The sequence below is a fragment of the Phytophthora cinnamomi genome, assembly GCF_018691715.1.
Source record: "Phytophthora cinnamomi strain GKB4 chromosome Unknown Contig114, whole genome shotgun sequence".
Lineage (NCBI taxonomy): Eukaryota > Oomycota > Peronosporomycetes > Peronosporales > Peronosporaceae > Phytophthora > Phytophthora cinnamomi.
In genome coordinates, this window is record NW_027151047.1 from 523665 (window position 1) to 542383 (window position 18719).

General features: G+C 53.8%; 7 protein-coding genes across 8 annotated transcripts; 2 read left to right on the forward strand and 5 right to left on the reverse strand.

The window, feature by feature from the left end:
• Window positions 1-89: 89 nt before the first annotated feature.
• On the forward strand, window positions 90-692 carry IUM83_11500 (uncharacterized protein; the record flags this gene model as incomplete). The annotated part of the gene is made up of 2 exons (XM_067936064.1): window positions 90-521; window positions 585-692. The coding sequence occupies 2 exons, from the start codon at window positions 90-92 to the stop codon at window positions 690-692; spliced, it is 540 nt and encodes a 179-aa protein (XP_067781744.1).
• Window positions 693-3282: 2590 nt separating this feature from the next.
• On the reverse strand, window positions 3283-4485 carry IUM83_11501 (RIB43a flagellar protofilament ribbon protein; the record flags this gene model as incomplete). The annotated part of the gene is made up of 2 exons (XM_067936065.1): window positions 3283-4284; window positions 4357-4485. 2 exons carry the CDS (start codon window positions 4483-4485, stop codon window positions 3283-3285), a joined length of 1131 nt encoding a protein of 376 aa, XP_067781812.1.
• A 475-nt stretch (window positions 4486-4960) lies between these two features.
• On the reverse strand, window positions 4961-6985 carry IUM83_11502 (ATP-dependent Clp protease, ATP-binding subunit ClpX; the record flags this gene model as incomplete). Its single annotated transcript, XM_067936066.1, has 2 exons — window positions 4961-5263; window positions 5339-6985. The coding sequence occupies 2 exons, from the start codon at window positions 6983-6985 to the stop codon at window positions 4961-4963; spliced, it is 1950 nt and encodes a 649-aa protein (XP_067781745.1).
• A 1674-nt stretch (window positions 6986-8659) lies between these two features.
• IUM83_11503 (Integrase catalytic core protein) lies at window positions 8660-8992 on the reverse strand (the record flags this gene model as incomplete). Its single annotated transcript, XM_067936067.1, has 1 exon — window positions 8660-8992. One exon carries the CDS (start codon window positions 8990-8992, stop codon window positions 8660-8662), a length of 333 nt encoding a protein of 110 aa, XP_067781813.1.
• A 297-nt stretch (window positions 8993-9289) lies between these two features.
• On the reverse strand, window positions 9290-13236 carry IUM83_11504 (putative pol polyprotein; the record flags this gene model as incomplete). Of its 2 annotated transcripts, XM_067936069.1 has the most annotated exons (2): window positions 9290-9544; window positions 13132-13236. In XM_067936069.1, 2 exons carry the CDS (start codon window positions 13234-13236, stop codon window positions 9290-9292), a joined length of 360 nt encoding a protein of 119 aa, XP_067781810.1. The 2 variants fall into 2 exon arrangements, with proteins under 2 accessions (XP_067781810.1, XP_067781809.1); XM_067936068.1 differs by lacking the exon at window positions 13132-13236 and having other exon boundaries at window positions 9290-9553.
• A 1186-nt stretch (window positions 13237-14422) lies between these two features.
• IUM83_11505 (Pol Polyprotein) lies at window positions 14423-14728 on the forward strand (the record flags this gene model as incomplete). The annotated part of the gene is made up of 1 exon (XM_067936070.1): window positions 14423-14728. The coding sequence occupies one exon, from the start codon at window positions 14423-14425 to the stop codon at window positions 14726-14728; it is 306 nt and encodes a 101-aa protein (XP_067781808.1).
• A 3303-nt stretch (window positions 14729-18031) lies between these two features.
• On the reverse strand, window positions 18032-18271 carry IUM83_11506 (Replication factor C subunit 5; the record flags this gene model as incomplete). Its single annotated transcript, XM_067936071.1, has 1 exon — window positions 18032-18271. One exon carries the CDS (start codon window positions 18269-18271, stop codon window positions 18032-18034), a length of 240 nt encoding a protein of 79 aa, XP_067781811.1.
• Window positions 18272-18719: the final 448 nt, after the last annotated feature.

Genomic DNA, 18719 nt, shown 5'->3' on the forward strand with positions numbered 1-18719 from the left:
ACCGGTCAACACATGTATTTGCTTCTGAACAGCAAGTGTAGCCATCTTGTCCAGCTTATCCCTTATTGTCATTTTTCGGTATTCCAAAAATGACGGAAGTGACGCGCCGACTAGCGTCCTGCAGCGACGCTGCCGCCGTCGCGGCGGAGCTACGCGTCGCTCTACCAGATCTAGCAAGTTCCCAAGACCGTCAAGCAGCGGTGGGCGACGTGGTGGCGTTCCTGACGGCGGTGGCGGAGCGGTGGACCGCCGCGACGCGGACGTTAATTTCGGAAATAAGCGGAGATACGTCGGGATGCGATGTACATCTGGAGCTGCTGGACGCGCTGCTCGCCTGGGCAGCGCAGGAGTCAGTGGAGGTGAATCCCGACATTCTGGAGATATTGCATCAATATTTCCAGGTTGCTACGCGCCGTCTGGGCGACGGTGGAGACACTCGAAGATGGCTCAAGTGGGGAGACCAAGTGCTGGCTGTGGTGCACAAGAACGCAGCCTTAATGGAGACCCAAGGGGCTCTGGAGGTAGAGGGGCATCCTGGGGGGAGGAGGGGCTTCTTAATGCAGCTGGTGATGTTGCTGTTGCAGCTACGCAACAAGATCGAGGGAGGTGACGGGGCCACGCCGGACTTGAAGACTGCGACGTTTGTCTGGAAGGTTGGGCTTGATACTTGCTCTGGGTCTAACAACGGCTAATGAGTTGGGGCGTGATGTGTGCGTGGCGGTATAGAACTTGGCAAAGTTGGCGACGGCGTACGGCCCAGCGCTGGCAGGTGCTCTAAGTTTTGACGAGACAGGGGGAAATACAGACGCAGCCAATGCTGCGGAGCGAGATTCAGACAGTTTTACTGTGGAGGATCTGTTGGCTGCGGTGGTGGCATCCGTAGAGCGGAGTATTGGCCACCTGCTGCGCGCTTTAGAATCGCAAACTGATGGAGTACCTGATCTGGGCGTGTTGAAGTATGTAAAATTGTACTGGAGAGCCTTTCAGCGGTTGACGGCTGCGTTCGCGAGCAGTTTGGAGTGTGAGTTAGAAAATTGCATCCTGGCGGTCGTGAATGTGGCTTCCAGTTTAGTTTACGCCGTCCGACACAACCAGGTGCCAGCGACATCGAAATCGGGGCAAGAGCTCCGTGTTATGCTTGATCAGGCATTGAAGGTCACAGAGAATTTGGTCGGTAGTGCGGATGGCGCTCTAACCGACCAAGGAATGGAGGCTATTCGCACTTTACTATGGTACCCAACAGGTGACATGGTTCGAGCGGTAGGACAGCGGCAGCCGTCAGATATCATCAGCGTCGACGCTGAGAACTCGATTCGATGGGGTCATCTGCTGATGCTTACAACGTTTACAGCGGTGACCAGGAAAGGCTCGTTGATCAATGCCGACGCCGATGTACCGTACGATGATCGAAACAGAGCTTTTGAGGTTTCCCAGCTATTTGCACGTTATCGCGAATGCGCGCTTAGTGACTCAGTTTCCCGTTCTCTCGAAGCCACGGAGCTGTTTACAGATGTGATTATTGGATACCTTTTCAGCTTTGAAAGTGTTGTGGAGATTCAGCTTGCGCTTTTGAAACAAACATTATATCCCGACTGGATGCAGCGTACATTGTGTTGGGAAATCTGGCGGGAGCTCTTGTGTTTTTGTTGGGACGAAGCACTTGCCGTGCAGGCTCTTCAAATGCTTATCGATATCACGCAGTGGGAGGACGATTCTGACAAGGCTATGGTGCTGTCGAGAGGAGTTAATCACGATATTCTGCAGTTGATTGCTTTCGTGTATGCAGATATGCCCGGTGCACTGAAGGATGTGTGCATGGCCCAAGTGACTGCCGTCATCGACATGATCAGCAGTGAAGGTCCCGGTCATCAGTTTAATTTGCGTGTGGCATCACAGTTTCATTTGCTTGAAAAATTGGCCGAGGTTCGTTTCCTGAAAGAGTACGACGGACCCATGAAGGACGAGTGGATTGCCAAATATCTCCCTATGTGCTTCGAGTGCTGCGGTACGGTTCTCGAGCTTTTGACAGCCGAGAGAAAGGCCCCTGCTACTAAGCGCGAAAACATCCTGGGCATGTTGCGCGTGCTTGATATGTGTCTTTTAGTATTGAGAGGCGTCTTTGACGACAACGAACCACGTCAGGACGATATTGCAGAGCTTTCTATAATTTTGGTTCGGGTGTCCACTGAGGCATTATCACAGCTTGCAGCACAGAGCAAACAAGGCGGAGGTTCTCAATCGGGTGGCAACGTCCGACAACCTGGAAGAAAACGCACCAGCAGCAGTATGAAGCTGGAACAGGCTGGGTCTCGATGCATTGAACGAGCTGTTGAAACATCCCTGTACCTTTTGTCGAAACTTGGGCCAGTGCTCAAGTCTAACAAGAACAATCAATGCGTGCAAGTGATGAAGGACCTCCTCGCAATTCTGGATAACGCGACACAGCCCGGTAGTATGGATGATATTCTCATTATCACGGCTCGGTTCGTGGAAGCAGCTTTGTTTGACGTACAAGTTGCTGAAAGCGATATGGCTGTGGTGTGGCAACTGCTCCTCACTCTTTTCCAAAACCTTTTTGCTGCAACTCGCAACTCAAACCATCAGAAGTCGCGGATGATCCTGCTCCTCTCCGTATGCCTGGATGCGCTGTACGAGCTGCTTGCTCACTCAAACATTGCTGCTCTACCAGGTGCACCGCTGAAATCCCTACTGACGGGAGATCTCAAACAGCCCTTCAGGGAGACTGCGTTGATGCGTAAGCTAGCCCCAGAAGAAGTCGCCACCGCACTGGAAACAGCTCAAGCGAGCACATTCCAAGCCCTCCAACGGACCCAAGATACTGGTTACGGCGTCTTCAGGGATCGATTCCCCGACGAGCCTGCTGGTTTGTACGCGGAAGTTAAGGAAAGCAGTGACGACGCTTCTACAGCATCAAATAAGCGATCTGCTGATGACTCGGAAAGCTTGCCCCAGAAGCGCCACAAGCTCACTCACTTCGTCTCCTTGTGCCGAGAGATCGAGTCATCGCTCTCGTCAATAGAAAGCGATGAGGCTGCGGCAAACATATTGTCCGGCAAGGAGCTAGAAGACGCCACGGCGTTACTGCATCGGCTTCTCGCCAAGACGATCACGCTCTGTCCATGATCAATGTAAAACTACGAAGCAAGAAACCCCAACGTACTTCGAAGTATCTTTTTGCAAAGTTCATACACTAACTTCTTTGCTTTAGCTATGTGCTTCATGAATCAATAGACTGTTGTCGGCTCTGACTAGGACAGATCCTCAACGATAAGATCGGCCAAAGTTCTGGAAGAAACCGGGCTCGATCTTGCCGCGTGCTCGGTCTGCATTTGCTTTCTCACGGTCTGCTGCTTGCTGGGCCTGTTGCGCACGAGCGGCGCGCACATCCATTTCCATTTGCGTCCGCCGTTGTTGAGCAAGATACTCCTCGTGCGCTAGTGTGCGCTGAAGCTCCCGTTGGTTCCTGGCATCCTCCTCTGCTTGCTCACGCTCTTGTTGTCTGCGCTGAGCCTTTTCGTCCAGGATCTCGTCATTTCGACGGAGGTAGTATTTGGTTTGCTCTCCCGAGAACCCTTTCCAGTGGTCTACGCGTACCCGATGGTCGAACGGCATTCCGGGAAGCGCAGCTTGCAGCGGATTCTCGCTCACGAGGTTGCTCTGCAGTGTGAGCTGGATCTCGCGAGCATTCTCTTCCTGTTCGTGCCGACGACGATCACTCTCGTTCTGCTGTTGTTGAGCTGAGAGACGCTGGTTGAATCGACTAATCTCCGCTGCTGCCGCTGCTCGTTCACGCTCGTTTCCCTGGTGCAACTCCTCCATCAGCCTTTCGATCTCAAAAAGTTGCGCCATGTATGCGGCCAGTGTTTCACTCTCGTTAGCGTTGCGCTGGGCCTCTTCAGCCATCTTTTGGATCGACCACTGCTTCATTTGCATCGCCTGCAACCGTATACGCTCCAATCGTGCAGCATCCTCGCCTTCAAACTTCTGCGCAGCTCCTGGGGCACAACTATCAGGGTCAATGCCCAAGGCGCGAAACGCGGCATATCGTGCGCGACCTTGCTGCATTTCGACAGACTGCTGGTCCCAGTCGTTGCGTAGCGTAAGAAGTTCACGGCGCTTTGCGAGTGCATCTTCTGACTCAACCTGAAGCAAGTAGCGCCGAATCGCAGCATCTTCTTCCTCGCTCGCGCGCTTGGCTTCGCGATCTGCTGCGTCCTGACGCTGATGTTCTTCCACTTGGTTCTTCACCCCTGCAATGTCCGCCTAGTTAAAATGCAAAATGTGGTGAGCTACCGCCAAACTCTCAAATTCAGACGACAAACAAAAAGAACGCACCCCAATGTTTCGAAGACGACCAGGTCCGAGCTTCTTGGTGCGCTCAATCTCTCGCTGGCGCCGCGCTTCGATTCGAAGTTCATCCTTGTCTTCAGGCGCCGTCGGCGGCGGCATCGATCCAACAACCATTCTTCACAGTCGCGAGAGTGTTTCCTCGAGCAAGTGTGGCCGTGAGAGCTTATATGCCGAAAGTCTCGGATGTGGTTTCATTTTCCTCCCCTCGCAGCGCCAACTGCAGCATGCGATGCAGCAAGAAGTATTTCTGAGCACCCACATTTAGCCCCGAGCACGATCACAGCAGTGAGACGCGTACCTTGATGTTCCACCACTGACCTGTGTTCTTGACACTCCTAGTTGGAACTGTTGGAGCCAGCTAAAGGTAGTTCGCATTCGCGATTCAATATATTGTTTGTTTCGTTTTTCTCGCTTCTGTTGTTTCTCGGGCTCGGTCGATATGCTTTTGAGTTCGTGATAAAATACCTTTTTCATAAAACACAGACGGAGTGACCACCGCTGCCTTGCATCCCGGTTTGACGCCTTCAGTCAGCTCTGTGCGCGGTGCAAGGGAATGATGAGGTCGGGTGCTCCTGAATTTGGAAGCTGATTAGACAGCCTCTTCCCGCTTATCGCTGTCATCCTCGAGGTTTTTCAGGTACTCGTCAAGAGTCATGTCGCCTCGAATGAGCACAGGCCGCTTGCGACCGAGGATGGCTTCTTCATCCACGTACACGGCACGCACGTCGTTCATGTCGGGCAAATCGAACATGGTCTCCATGAGCGCGCGCTCAAAAATGGAACGCAGGCCGCGAGCGCCTGTGTTCTTGCTCAGCGCCGACTCGGCCACGGCTTCCAGCGCGCCTTCAGTCGCGTGGAACTCCACGTCGCTCAGCGCGAACAGCGCCTTGTACTGCCGGACAAGGCTGTTCTTGGGTTCGGTAAGAACCTGCACTAGTTCATCCTTTGATAGACCCGTGGTACTGACAAGCATCGGGAAACGACCGATGAACTCGGGGATGAGACCGTAAGATACGAGATCTTCCGGTTCCGCCTGGGAAAGTAGCTGGCCGATCTGGTCGCTGTCCTTGAGCCGCATGTTGGGCATCTGCGCGCCGAATCCGATCGACGACCGAGACGTGCGGCGCGTGACCTGTTTCTCCAGTCCGGCAAACGCGCCGCCACAGATGAACAGGATGTTGGTCGTGTCGATGGTGATGTACTCGCCGCGCGGGTTCTTGCGCCCGCCCTTTTCGGGTACGTTCACCATGCTCCCCTCCAGGATCTTCAGCAGCGCCTGCTGGACCCCCTCGCCCGACACGTCGCGCGTGATGCTCACGTTCTCGCTCTTGCGCGTGATCTTGTCGATCTCGTCAATGTACACAATGCCGCGCTGCGTGGCCTCCAGGTTGTAGTTGGCCGCCTGGTACAGTTTGAACAGCACCGACTCCACGTCCTCGCCCACGTACCCGGCCTGGGTCAGGCACGTCGCGTCTGCGATGACAATGGGCACTTTGGCCAGCCTCGCGAGCGTCTTGGCCAGCAGCGTCTTGCCCGAGCCGGTGGGGCCCACCAGCATGACGTTGGTCTTGTCCAGCTCCACGCCCTCGAGGTACTGCAGCTTGTCGCCCAGCGAGTGGTGCTGCAGCCTGGTGGCGTGGGCGTGAGGATGCGTGGGTGCGGCCGGCGCGGCCTCGGGGGCTTCACTGGAGTCTTCGGCCGCGTGCTGCTTGGCGTCCTGCTCCAGCGCCGCCTCCTTCTTCTCCGCGCCCGGGTAGATCTCCTCCAGCAGCAGCCGGCGGCCGATGCTGGACAGCCGCGAGTCGTCCAGGTCCACGTGCTGGCGCGTGACGCCGCCGGCGCGCGCGTGCTGCTGCTGCTTGGCGCAGGCGGCCTCGGCGTCCTTGCGCGCCTGCAGCAGCTCGAGCGCGTGCAGGCGCTTGTAGTGGTTGTGCACGCCCACGGCCAGCGTCTTCTTGACCTTGTCCTGGCCGATGACGTACTCGTTGAGCCCGTCGTAGATCTCGCGCGGCGTGAGCACGCGCGGCTTGGAGACGGCGGCGTCGGCCCCGAAGAGCGCCTCGTTGGCCAGCTTCTCGTACTCGCCGTCCGCCGTCATGCGCGCGGCGCGCGTGGGCGACGGGAAGCCGCCGCTGTACGGGGGCGAGCCGCGCGCGCCCGGCGCCAGCGACGAGCTGAGCGAGCTGAGCGCCGCGGCCGCCGCGGCGTTGCGGAAGGCCGGGCTGGGCTGCGCGGGCGCCGCCGGCTGCGCCTTGAGCGCGAAGTGCAGGTTGCAGGCGGCGCACTTGACCACGTCGCCCTTCTTGAACTCGGCGGGCGGCGGCGCGGCGCTCTGGGCGTCGGGCGCCTTGGGCGCCAGCATCTCGGCCAGCACCAGCGCCGCGCCGCACTGCGGGCAGCTGAGCGCGTCGCCCGCGGGCTTCTTGGAGTGCGGCGGGCCCGTGATGAGCCCCGCCGCGCGCAGGCCGCGGGGAATCGGCGGAGGCCGCGGCGCGCGTGAGGAAGGGAGCAAGGAGAAGAAGCGCGCGTGGGGCGCCGTCGGCACGCGCGCGATCTGCAGCAGGTGCGACGCGCAGGCGAGCGCGCGGGCGTCGGGGCGGAGGCGGCGGAGCATGGCGGGCAGGCGGAAGGCGGAGGGCTCAGCTCTTGGGCGAATGCAGCAAGGCGTTGAAGAAAACCGATGCATTCACGGGGAGGAATTTAAGCCAATCAGAGGGGGAGGAGATGTCGTTACCCAATGAGAGAAGGCGGGGGAGTGGAACTGAATGATTGTGAGTGTGAACAAGGAGGATTGTATGTGAGTGCGGGCGATCAATGAGGTGCGTCTGTGCTAGGTGCGAGCCCGCACGATCAGGTGAAACGCAGCAACTTCAAGCACGTCAACATGAACTCGGCTGGATTGATACCGGCGGTCTCCGACGGAGCGAGAGGAGGACGAAGGTGGCGTCGTGAAGTTATCACGGATGCATGCGTGTGTGTGTAAATATGGAGGGACTCTTGAAATAGCGCGGCTGGCACATTCTTATGGGCCCCACACTAGCCCTGTCAACGCCACAAGAATCGTCTTTGCGGGCACAAAGCTCAGCCACCACCGCAACCACGCCAGCCTGCCATCCGAGGGTGTTTTGTGGAAGGAGCACGGGCTTTCAAGTATATTTGTAAATGCACCTGCGATCCTTCGGGGGCTGTCAATTCTCATCCGCACTCGACTGGCGAAACGCGTCTTGCTCGGTGCAGTAGCTCGCCCAAAGTGCAGTTATAATATTTCCCTAGTCTAAATTTTCGCCACTAGCGTGTTTGGCTCGCTTGTACGATCTTGACTCGTTGAAGCACGGCTAAAAAGAGAACTGTCCAGGTTGTATCGTGTGTGGACGAATACCGCCCGAATGGCGGATTCATAGACGGAGATGGCTCCATTTCTCGCCGCATCGTTGTCCATGCATCAACTCCTTGAGTTGTCATCGCATTCTACTATCTACCGCGGACGAGGAAATATGGTGGCGACGCTGCTGAACTACGCGATCATCGGAATAGAGAGCGTGATTATAATAATCACTGATTATCGACAATAACCTGTGTTGTGGACCACATTCTTATTTAATTTGCTAAACAATGCTAGGGGTCGGTAAAAAACTGTACTGGCGTGATGAAATGAAACACTACCCGCCATTTCACGATTCGCTATGGTCTACCCTACGCCCAAGAAAACATGCTCATTGTGCGTACGCACAGGTATTTTGTAGAGCAGAGGACGGGGTGTGAGGAAGGATGAATGTTGTAAACCGATGTGCATTGAGGTGCTGGCGGCTTGCCGTCGCCAGCTCGTTCATTACCTAGGAGTCTAGAGCACGAACCTCACTATGAACCTGGTGGACAGCTTCTCCGCGTCCGTCACTTCCGAGTTCTCGGTCGCTACAACCACGCCTGTCACCTCGCTGTCTCCTTCCGCAGTGCAGCCGCCGCTGCAGTCTCCTTCAGCACCCAGTAGCTCGCCGCTGTTGTCTCCGCTCCTACCAGCAGCTTATCGCTGCTGTCTTCACCCGCCTGTCGCTGCTATCTCCATCTGCCCTCCAACACTCCTTCCCGGGATGTTCTTAGTCAAGCGAGACCAGCTCCCGCAGCTCGCCTAGACGTGGTGCTTGGAACGGTAAGGTCATGAGGTCGGCCCGCATATTACGCGATTCGCAGTACTCTACCACGATATCGCCCTTCTGAACAAACATCAATGTGCTTTGCTTTGCCAGATGGGCCCTCCATCTCTAACTGTTTTATAGCTGCCTGGTTGTCCTCATGCATGAGGCATGAGGATGGATCCATTGATGACAATCCCAAGTTCTCCAAGCAATTCACTCAGCCCAAGCAGCTCACTCGCAACCTGCGAGGCTGCCACAAACTCAGCATCAATGGTCGAGAAAGCAACGCTGTTCTGCTTCTTACAGAACCAACCGACCATCGTACCGTCTACGTATAGCTCGCCTCCGCCCACGGACTTGCGATCGGTACGATCGGCCGCGTAATCAGCATCACTGTAGCCTATGAGCTTCACCTCGTCCGCGTGCGCTACCTCGGAGTCGATCTCCAGGCGAAAGTTGACTTCAATCGTACCCTTCAGGTACCGCATGATACCCTTGGCGTTCCGTCAATCTGACTCGCGATGCGCGTGAGCACGCCGGGTCACACGGTGTACGGCGAACACAATGTCAGGCATCGTTCACCGCGCAATCCACAGTAAACTACCTACAACTGACTGAAAGAGTTGATTCGTGGGGCGGGACGGCGTGTCATTCGCACCGCCCGGTCCCAAAACGCTGTCCTCACCGGTGTCCAGACCGTCCACGATTGGCATTCGCACTGCATTTGCATCAGCGAGTCCAAAGCGTTCCAACATCACCAGGATCGCCTGGCGTTGATTCCACATTTAGCCATGCAGCTCATCGTACACGATGCCGGTGCCCAGAAAGTTGGGCACGGGCCCCAAGTCCTTGACCTCCAGCACGTTCATGGCTTCGAGGAACTTGTCCACACTGGCAACACTCGTGCCCGTCACGAGCAAGTCGTCCACGTACACCCCCACAACCGTGAAGTCCGAGCCGTTGCCTCTCTTGTACATGCAGCGGTCGGTGTAGCACACACCATTTATAATTTCCATATTATAATCGCGGTACTGTTTCACCTGCAGCATACGGGCAAAGCCCGTGAAGTATCAAAACCCACTCGAAAGACGGATTCTATTCAAGACCGCCTAATTGCATATCAGGCTTCTATAGGATAAAAACCCATTAAACCACAAATAGAAGGCCCTTTCATCACCAATCGCGGTACTGTTCAACCTCGAAATCCGGAGGGCGTCCGCGCTTTGTTGGGGAAACCGCAAACGCTTCGTCGCCGTGCACGCACCAGGCGACCACTACCCGTGCAACGTAGGGGTCAGATTATTTCTATTTTAATTTTGGGTATGTTCCATTTTATGGCGCTTTGACTTGTTTTTATGCATGAGATGGCTATGTTTAATACTTGTTGGACAGAATGTAAGCAACACCTTTTGAGGAGAAGTGGAACATGTACTAGAAAATATCACTACCCTCTCAGTGCAGTGCATTCTGTTTACTTAGTTCCACTCATTTTTAGTTTGTTGTATCACTCCATGTATCTTTGTCTTTGTTTTTTCATGTGATTACGTGCAACTTGATGCCCAAAACTGATACACTTCGACAAACATCCAAACGCTTTGTAGAGAAGTGCGAACTGGGCAAGGTTTCAGCACTACAGTACTAGTCGAGGTGTTAGTTAGGAACAATGGTATGCCCCAGGCGGACTGAATAGTTGATGATCCTCGCCAACGCTTCAGCCTCCCACGTGGAAATCTCCTCGTGTTCCTCATACTCAAATTCCCAAAATCGCTTTCCTCCTATCATGAAAGGCGGCTTAATTTTGCCGACGAAGTTCCTTTCAACATCCTGCCCGTCTTTGTCAGTCAATGACCATGTCTTTAACACACTCCAGTTAATCATGCTAACTAGCTTCTCGGCGAGTCGTTTAATCAGACTTTCGTGCGGTATCCCGATCAAGGCATTTGGTTTTCTTTCGAGGACGCCCAGCTGGTTTACGCGCCGGTAGTCCTCATAGCATAACTGACAGACCATCCACGAGTCACAAGCTTGCTAAGGCATGTGCACACAGCCACCCTGTCTGGTAGAACGCTTTGTAATCGCACTTGAACTTTCCGAATTGTCTCTACCTCTTCGTCGGACCAAGATGGTGCGCTCCAGTCGTGCTCGAATGGCAGACGCTCGAGGACTCGTACAACATGAAGCAATAGATACATACGCTGGATATTTTCCACTTGCTCTTTTGCACGAAGCGTACCACCAAGGGAACGCTGATACAAATGAGTCCTGGGAGAATCAATCCTCAGACCGTTTAGGTTGCGTCACGAACAACATAGTAATCTGTGTTGAAATAGTACTCAGTAATGCTGTTGATAGCATTACGGGTCTTTCGCTTGTGCGTTGGATAATAGTTGCCTTCGATACAAAGCTGCTTAGCTTGAACAAGAAGCTCGGCACTCACTGACCCAGACAAATAATGCCGAATGGGTTCATATCCAATGTCACATGCGCATTCCACTAGTATTTTTGGCTATGTTCCGGCCAGGACATGCCCTGTTGCTGCTCGGATGTGGGATACCGCTGTGGTCTTTATCGTTCGATGGTGCGCTTCGATTGGGTTTTGATTCGGGACTACACCACGCGTATCTCTTGCTGTAGCACACCACAAATCCCAAGGCTCCGTGAGATACTCGTCTTCTAACCACTGACTGGGCGTATTGCGGTTCGCCGAGGGTCGTCCCGTTCTTTGTGATAAGTTCTGACAATGCTTCAAACTGCTTCTTCGACCTTGGTTCACTCAAATAGCTCAGCTGTGGCTTGATAATGTCGTTGTAGGGTTTTGTATTGAAGAACAAACTTTCCTTTTCTCGTTCTTTACGGTGAAGATGGGGCCAGCAATCCAGGGACTTTATGCCAGGCCAGACCTTGTAAAACGCGTTGGCAATTGATGTTGAGAGATCCATCGAGCCATATTGAAGACTTAACGTTCCACAAAAAACTCTTCGCAACGCTCTTTAGTAACCGTAAACGGTCGCGAATACGCAAAAGCGGCCTCCGTGCGAACAAACATGAACGTCATCGGATAAAATATCTGCTGGTACTTGTGGGTTTCCGTGTATCGAAGTCCGAAAGTGCCAAATAAAACCAGGATTCATCCACCAACGTGGAATTTGTATGTGCCATCTGTAGCTCCCAACACTTGTCCATACTGTCCAATCATGGTACGGGCAACAGTTCGAAACACACGTCGTGAAGTGAAAATGATCCCAATAGATACACCACAGTTATCCAGAGAATCCGTGAAGCACAACAATACGAGCAACTCGTTCTGGAAACTTAGCGGCTGACGGCTTTGTGCGTTGTCCGTCAGACACGGGATAGTATGTCATATGCTGGAAGAATTCTGAAGCTGTCACGCACATCTGTGTAGACGCTCACTCCATTACGTCAACGTGTGTTGTTATCGCGAAGTCCCCACGCTTTCGAAGTTTATGAGCTCGATTTTTGAGCTGTCCTGTTGTAGGAAGCATCTCCAGCATTTCCTCGGAATTGCTGTACCGTACTTTCAAATTATTCATATACGTTTTTGGACCTTGCACCCCAAGTAGAAGGTTGTCAATCTCGGGTAGCAAAGGCTTGTGAATCCCAGTCCTCTGTTAGATTGCTGCTGCTGAAATCAAAGTGTGCATACCAATTCGCGACAAACAGAATTCCTCTTCAGCAATCTTCTGAATGCGAGCTTCAGCTCGGCAGGCAACATGGGAAGTACAGTTCAAACGCGTCGAATATTTGTTGTTGCTCACCGCAGCAAATTGTGCGTTTTCAAGGCCATCTAGAAGACGTAGCTACTCTTGTATCAACTTCATTGTGTTCTTCCTTGGGCTCCAGTATCTCAGCACTGCGAAGACGAGTTCGCGACCTCGTGCTTCGACGTCGTCGTGTAAGGGTCCCATGAAAACCTTCACTTTCGGCTGGGGATGCGGATACATCCTCAAATCTCCTGTCGGAGTCCGCCATAGCGTCCCGTCGGCCTTGGTTATCCCCACTCCCTTGCAGTGGAGAGGGACGCTGGAGACGAGAGGCGGGGGCGCGGGAAGAAGGAAGACGGAGGACTTAGAAGACAAAAGGTAGGTGAGGGATTGGGTGGGGGGGTAGGGGACTTGCGTTGTCGATAGCAAAAAGCAAAATGAGAAGGAAGAGCGTGGATGCCTCTGCTAAACTCAAAGCCACGGAAAGGATGTGGCCGGTTCACTTCTGAACTGGTAGCTTGAAAACCGAGGACAATCCCCTACTGCGTAATCAGAAGTTTTCTGATCTTTATTACAGCTTGTATGTGAGCCCAAGGGCCAGGTCAGCAAATGTTCAGACTAGAGAGCAAATAGCAAATTTATTGAATTTGATATAACCGTTATTTATCAATAAAAACGTGAAACAACGAAAATCTAACGGTTATCTACATTTACTTCGGTCCGCCATCGGATGGCTTAATCGCTATCCGAGGAGAGGTCGAGAGGATTGTTCTTAGACCATCCCCGATCAGATATCGACCCATTCGTTTGATAGGTACTACTCCTTCTTCGCCGTTCGATGATTGGCTGAATGGATCAGAATCTGGTTCCGATTCCGACTCGTCCATCGGCGCGACAAACACCGGGGTTTGTTGGTAGTCGTCATCTTCAGCGTCGGCATCGTAGTCGTCGGCTCGTTCGAGCTCGGGGCCGGCACGAACAAGGCGGCGGAGGGAGTCCTGGAGCATGTTGACTTGACGGATCAGTTCGTCGCAGCATCGTCTCTTGGCGTTGAGCTGGTCGCGTAGATCAGAGATGATCTCGCAACAGCATGGAAAGGTACGCTTCCTCCTGCTGCTGCTGTTGTTGTTGTTGTTGAGGCTCATGGCAAGTGGAGAATGAGCAGGAATGGCGGTGCGTACAAGGATACATGTGCTAGGGCCACGAATGCAGCAGAACACTTCTATTGTAGAAACTTTATCGTGTTTTATATTCGTTATCTAATTGCATCCGTAGCTGCACTCGAATCCGACATGTTTGCTGCACATGTAGCCTTTCCTCTAGGCACACATGCCCCGGAAATTTCCATCCATTTTCCCAATACTTGTCATCCTCGGGTTCAGAAAAAGTGACAAGAAGCCGGATGGAATCCATAACAGCCGCAAAATTAAAGGTTAGCCAACGTAGATGCAATGTATCCTTTTACTGCATAAATTTAAGCCCCCCCCAACTTTGCTCTTTGCGACCGCAAGACACCTTGCGCACGGCGCGTCCTAGGGGTCCAGGAGTTGCTGAGGTTCAGCAAAAAAATTGGAGATACCAGCGACAGGCTGCTGGTAGGAACGGAGACACCAGCGGGAGGTTGCACTGCGGAAGGACAGCGAGGCGACCGGCGTGGCTATGGCGACCGAGAACTCGGGAGCAACGAACGCGGAGAAGCTGTCCACCAGGTACATAATGAGGTTCGTGCTCCAGACTCCTAGGTAACGAACGAGCTGGCGGCTTGCCGCCGCCAACACCTTCATGCACATCAGTTCGCAACATTCATCCTTCCTCATACACCGTCATTTGCTCTACAAGTTATGAGCCCAATTCGCCACAACGATGCCGACGCTACCCAAGCTCCAGGAGCCGGCCCTGTCACAGTTCCTGGTCCAGACGCTACTCAAGTTGGAGATGACGTTCCCGGTAACCAAGTCGCCGCGTTGACCCGCGAGAGCGGATGTGGTGCTTATGACCCGAGCACTGACCGGATGGATCGACTAGAGGGCCTGATCGAGGGTCTGGTGCGAGACGTTGCGCGCAATCGGCTGGAGAACGGCCAGCTGCAGCAGGTGCCGTACCTGTCGAACTCGTCGACCACGGCGCGAGCGCATTTGCCAGTTCCTGGCTGCTCGTCGGCAGCGAGGGAGGGCCAACTCTCTCAGTTAAGCCATGGGCATCAGTCCGGTCATGCAGCAGCAGTTCGTGTCTACTCCGCCCCAGCCAGTGCCGTTTCAGCACACGCCCGTTCCGGAGCCGCGACAGCAGCAGCTGTTTGTGCCGTCGCAAGGCTCCGGGCCGAAGATCCCGTCGTTGAAGGACATGAAGCTTCGGATCAAGAATTTCTCCGTCAAGGAGATGTACGAAGGCCTCAGGGCGGGCTTTAAGGACTGGGGACTCATGTTTTTGGACGAGTTGATCGCCACGCAGGTAATTAGGGGTGGTGACTGGCGTGAGCCTTCAAGGCTCGTGCACTGAATCGGTACCTCGAGGGCCCAGCGCGCAAGTACTTCGAATAAAAACAATTTGATCGGCGGAGCCGCCAACACTGGAGCACCTAATGAACCGCTTGCTTGAGGTTTACGAAAAAGAGATCACAGTCGAGCGAGCAACTCGCACGATGCGAGCGCGCAAGCGTGTGGATTGTATCTGAACGGATCCGTACCAATACTTGTTGGCAATTGCGAGCACTGCGGGTTGTTCGGATCGCTTCGTGTTGCAATGCATCTGTGAGTGCGCGCCACCAGAGACCAAAAGGGCGGTACAGACGTGAACTGGCCGGCGCCTTGCCGTTTCGTGGATCACCACACCAACTACTGCAGGGTGTTCGTGGCAAAGAGGAAGGACCTGGTCGCTAAGATGTTCAAGCACTTCCTAGTGTACTTCGAGCGACGGTTCAACTGCAATGTGCACGTCTTGCACATGGGCGGGGGAGGCGAGTACAGGAACGTGGATCTGTTCTGTCCGTCGACGGGAGCGGTGAGACAAATAAGCGAGGCCTAGAACCAGGCTTCCAACGGCAAGACTGAGCGCATGCACAGGACGGTCCTAAACATGGCGAGGTGTATGAACTTCGCTAGTGGGGTAACGTTGCATTTCTGGGGGGACGCAGTGCAGTACGCGGCGTAGATCCTGAGTAGGACCCCGACGAGCGCGAACCCGAGCCGGGCATCGCCTCTCGTTGATAGGCGTTCAGCCGCAGTTATCCGACATGGTGGTGTTCTGGAGCGCGTGCACGGCGTATCGCGACCCATACAAGAAGGCGAGCAAGCGTTGAGCTGAGACCAGCATGATCATCGGGAAGAACGACGAGACTAAAGGCCACAAGGTGCACCCGCCGCAAGATCCCGCCGCAAGATCGCATCGTCATCGTGACGCAGCATGTGACAGAACTTGGAGACGCTCAACGCGCCCGGCAATGAGCAACTGGAGACATAACTTCACCGAGAAGACCCTGAACCGGGGCGCGCTGTGCATGAACGGAAGGAGGCTCTTCAACGGATGGAGTAGAAAGCCACCCAAACTAAGGGCGAGACGATTTCAAAGAGCAGCAGAAGGGCAAAAGCCAGGCACAAGGAGGCAATGAGACAAGTAAAGGAGCTCATGGCGCGGAAGCCGAGCACGTGGAACTCGTCCCCCAACAGCCAGCAGAGCCAACTCGGATGCGCACGCGCAACGTGGGGCGTAAAGATGTGCCGGTCACCATGGTGAGCACTTCGGAAGACCCGAAGAATTACAGCGAAGTGATGAACTCTGCTCATGCAACTGAATGGAGAAAAGCAATGGCTGAAGCGATTAGTGCGTTGGAGGCTAACAACACGTGTGAGATCATCGGTGGCGAAGCCGGTGCACGCGAAGCTGCTGCACTCAAAATGGGTGTTTAAAACCTAAACGGAAGTTGTTTTTTGCGGAAACCGACAACCGCGAAGATCATCTGTTCGGAGCTACATAATATGACAGGTGTAGTCATTCCAGAGCGAACGATGCGAGACGAGCTAAAGCGGACGGATGTCACCTGCATCTGGGGTCGCAAACGAAATCCATGGGCTGACACAAATGCAATTGTAGCTTTTCGAGATGCCTATTTGAAAAAAAAAAACGTTCGAACCTTACTGGACGCTCCTACCCGAAGCTGTCGGAGATGTATTACGATGAGTCACTGCGATATGGATCACGTTCCAGGATCTACCTGGATTTGTAAGGACTCACATCGTTATACAGCAAGTGGGGCAGGGCAGCGGCCCTCCATCGTTGGGTATTTGTCAAGAACGGCCGTCTCCACGCCGAGAGGGTCGCAGGAATGATCACGAGCAGGACATCGCATCTAAAGGCTAGTGGAGGCACTGACTACCATGGGAACCTAACGAGCGAGCTGTTCGACGCCTGGTTTGAAGATCTCTACTGGGTGCTGCGTGATACCTACGACCCTGCCGAATCGACATGGTCGGCGCAGCCTATCACAAGGTCTTCGGTGGTTCAGCACCGTCAAGTTCCAAGCTCAAGACATTCATGGTCAGGTGGCTACACGAACACGGCGTCACCGTGACATCGACGACTACACCCAAGAAACAACTGGAGTGGCTAATATCACTGATAAGCGCTTGTGCACGTGCTGGCTGCAGCTCGCTGCTAACTGTGTGAAATTGTAGGCGAAGCCTCGTACAACGTACGATACGGTTTCCAAGACCCAACTCTATGGACACGAGGTACTGTAAACGCCCCCTCCCTATCATCCAGGACTACAGCCGATTGAGATGATATGGATGCTCTCAAGAATAGGATTGCGATGGATCCGGCGACTTCGGGTCATGAAAATCACAGCAGGTCTGAAAGCCATTTCGAAGTGGCAGTGGCTCAGAGCCTACAAGGAGGTTCACAAGCGGGAGAGTTTTACCTGAAACAGAGGTCGTCGCCGGAGTTAACACCATCGCCGTCGCTTGAAGCACTACAAAATCGCGCCAACGAGACAGGCCACGAAAGCAGGAGCCGCGATGTAGTAGCGAAAAAGGAGGAGCGCTCCAAGTTCGAGGAGTATGAGATTTCCCTCTAAAACTAGAAATTCAGAGGTGGTTCACGTACATGTAGTTATTCAGATATGCAAGTCGAGTATTTTATCGATGGGCCCAGCTGAAAACAGCTGGGTAGTACACACTCCGTTTGGTTTGGAGGTTGGCGGGCGGCAACCTTTTTGTTTAAGTATGGCGTTGATCTGAGTACACTGGGCCTTGAAAATGGTTTACGTTAACGGGACGATACCGAACGTTCCGACGGTACCTTAAGTTTACAAAATTACCCGGTAGATCAAGCGGTATGGTCTCTCATAGTTGGTGTATCAGCCAGTACAATAGTAAGCCAGCTAAAACACCACTGCTTGGTGGCCAACTACAGACATTATGCCCTTGTCCAAGTACCAGGATCGGTTCTGTACGGCAAGTTAAACGTTTTGTCTACCTGCTGACCGAATTACCGGGTGCTCGTGGACCGAATTCTAGTCCAACACGTCACTCACTCTCGTAGCCAACCAACCTCTGGGATGAACTAGCTCAAACATATCGCTAGACACTTTACATTTAGCATGAAAGGCCCAAGCAACAGCACCGGCACCCCGAACACAAAAGTAAAGCTGCCTGTCGTAGCATTGCACGTTCCCAGCTCGAAGATGATCAAGTCTGCAAGCGATGAATTTGCATACATCATGCAGCGGCTTCTCGCTCAAGTCGTCTTCGGCGCTCCACCCACTTCGTCGTCGGCTTCAACGCTTGGAACAGGGGCGGAAATCCATTAGCGGATGTCTTCAAGGCCAATCCGGCACTTGCAGCGTTCAGCGAGGGAGGCGAAGATGACTTCAAACGCTTCAGGGAGGTGGCCTGTCGACGCGATGGTCGTATTCATGGTAAGCCGCAGGTGTCGAATCCCCTTGTTGCTAATTTGAAACGGGTACTTCTTGAGCGCAACGAAGCCGATGGTCTTGGACTCTTTCGTCGAACTGATGGGGTTCTTGGACGGCTTCGGCGTCGCCATCGCGGTGGGTTGATCGTGCTTGGGTGTAAATTGCAGAACGAGAGACCCGGTCCTTGGACGACAGGCCCAGAACTGGATGAATGGCTATCGGGGGAACGTATAGTGTATTCGCTTACGGGATTATTTCTAAACGGATGGTGTTGTTCGTGTGCAGAGGCGCAGAGTCTTTGATACGTCCGGTAGCTTGGAGCTGTTGATAGCGTGGAATGTGGCCGTTGAGATGACAAGTTTTGTGCAGCTTGCGTAGGCTTTTGAGGGCATTTTGGCTGCTACGGGCGGTGATATCGTGTTGCCGAAGAAACGAGAGCATCTCCCGCTCAGCGTTTGTGCCAGCTTCAAGGACGTCGTCTCGGTAGCTCGCAGAACCCTCGTCGAGTTGGAACCTTCAGGAAGGAACAACTTCAAAAACGTGACGACAAGTTTGGCAGATGACCTGGAATGTTTAGTT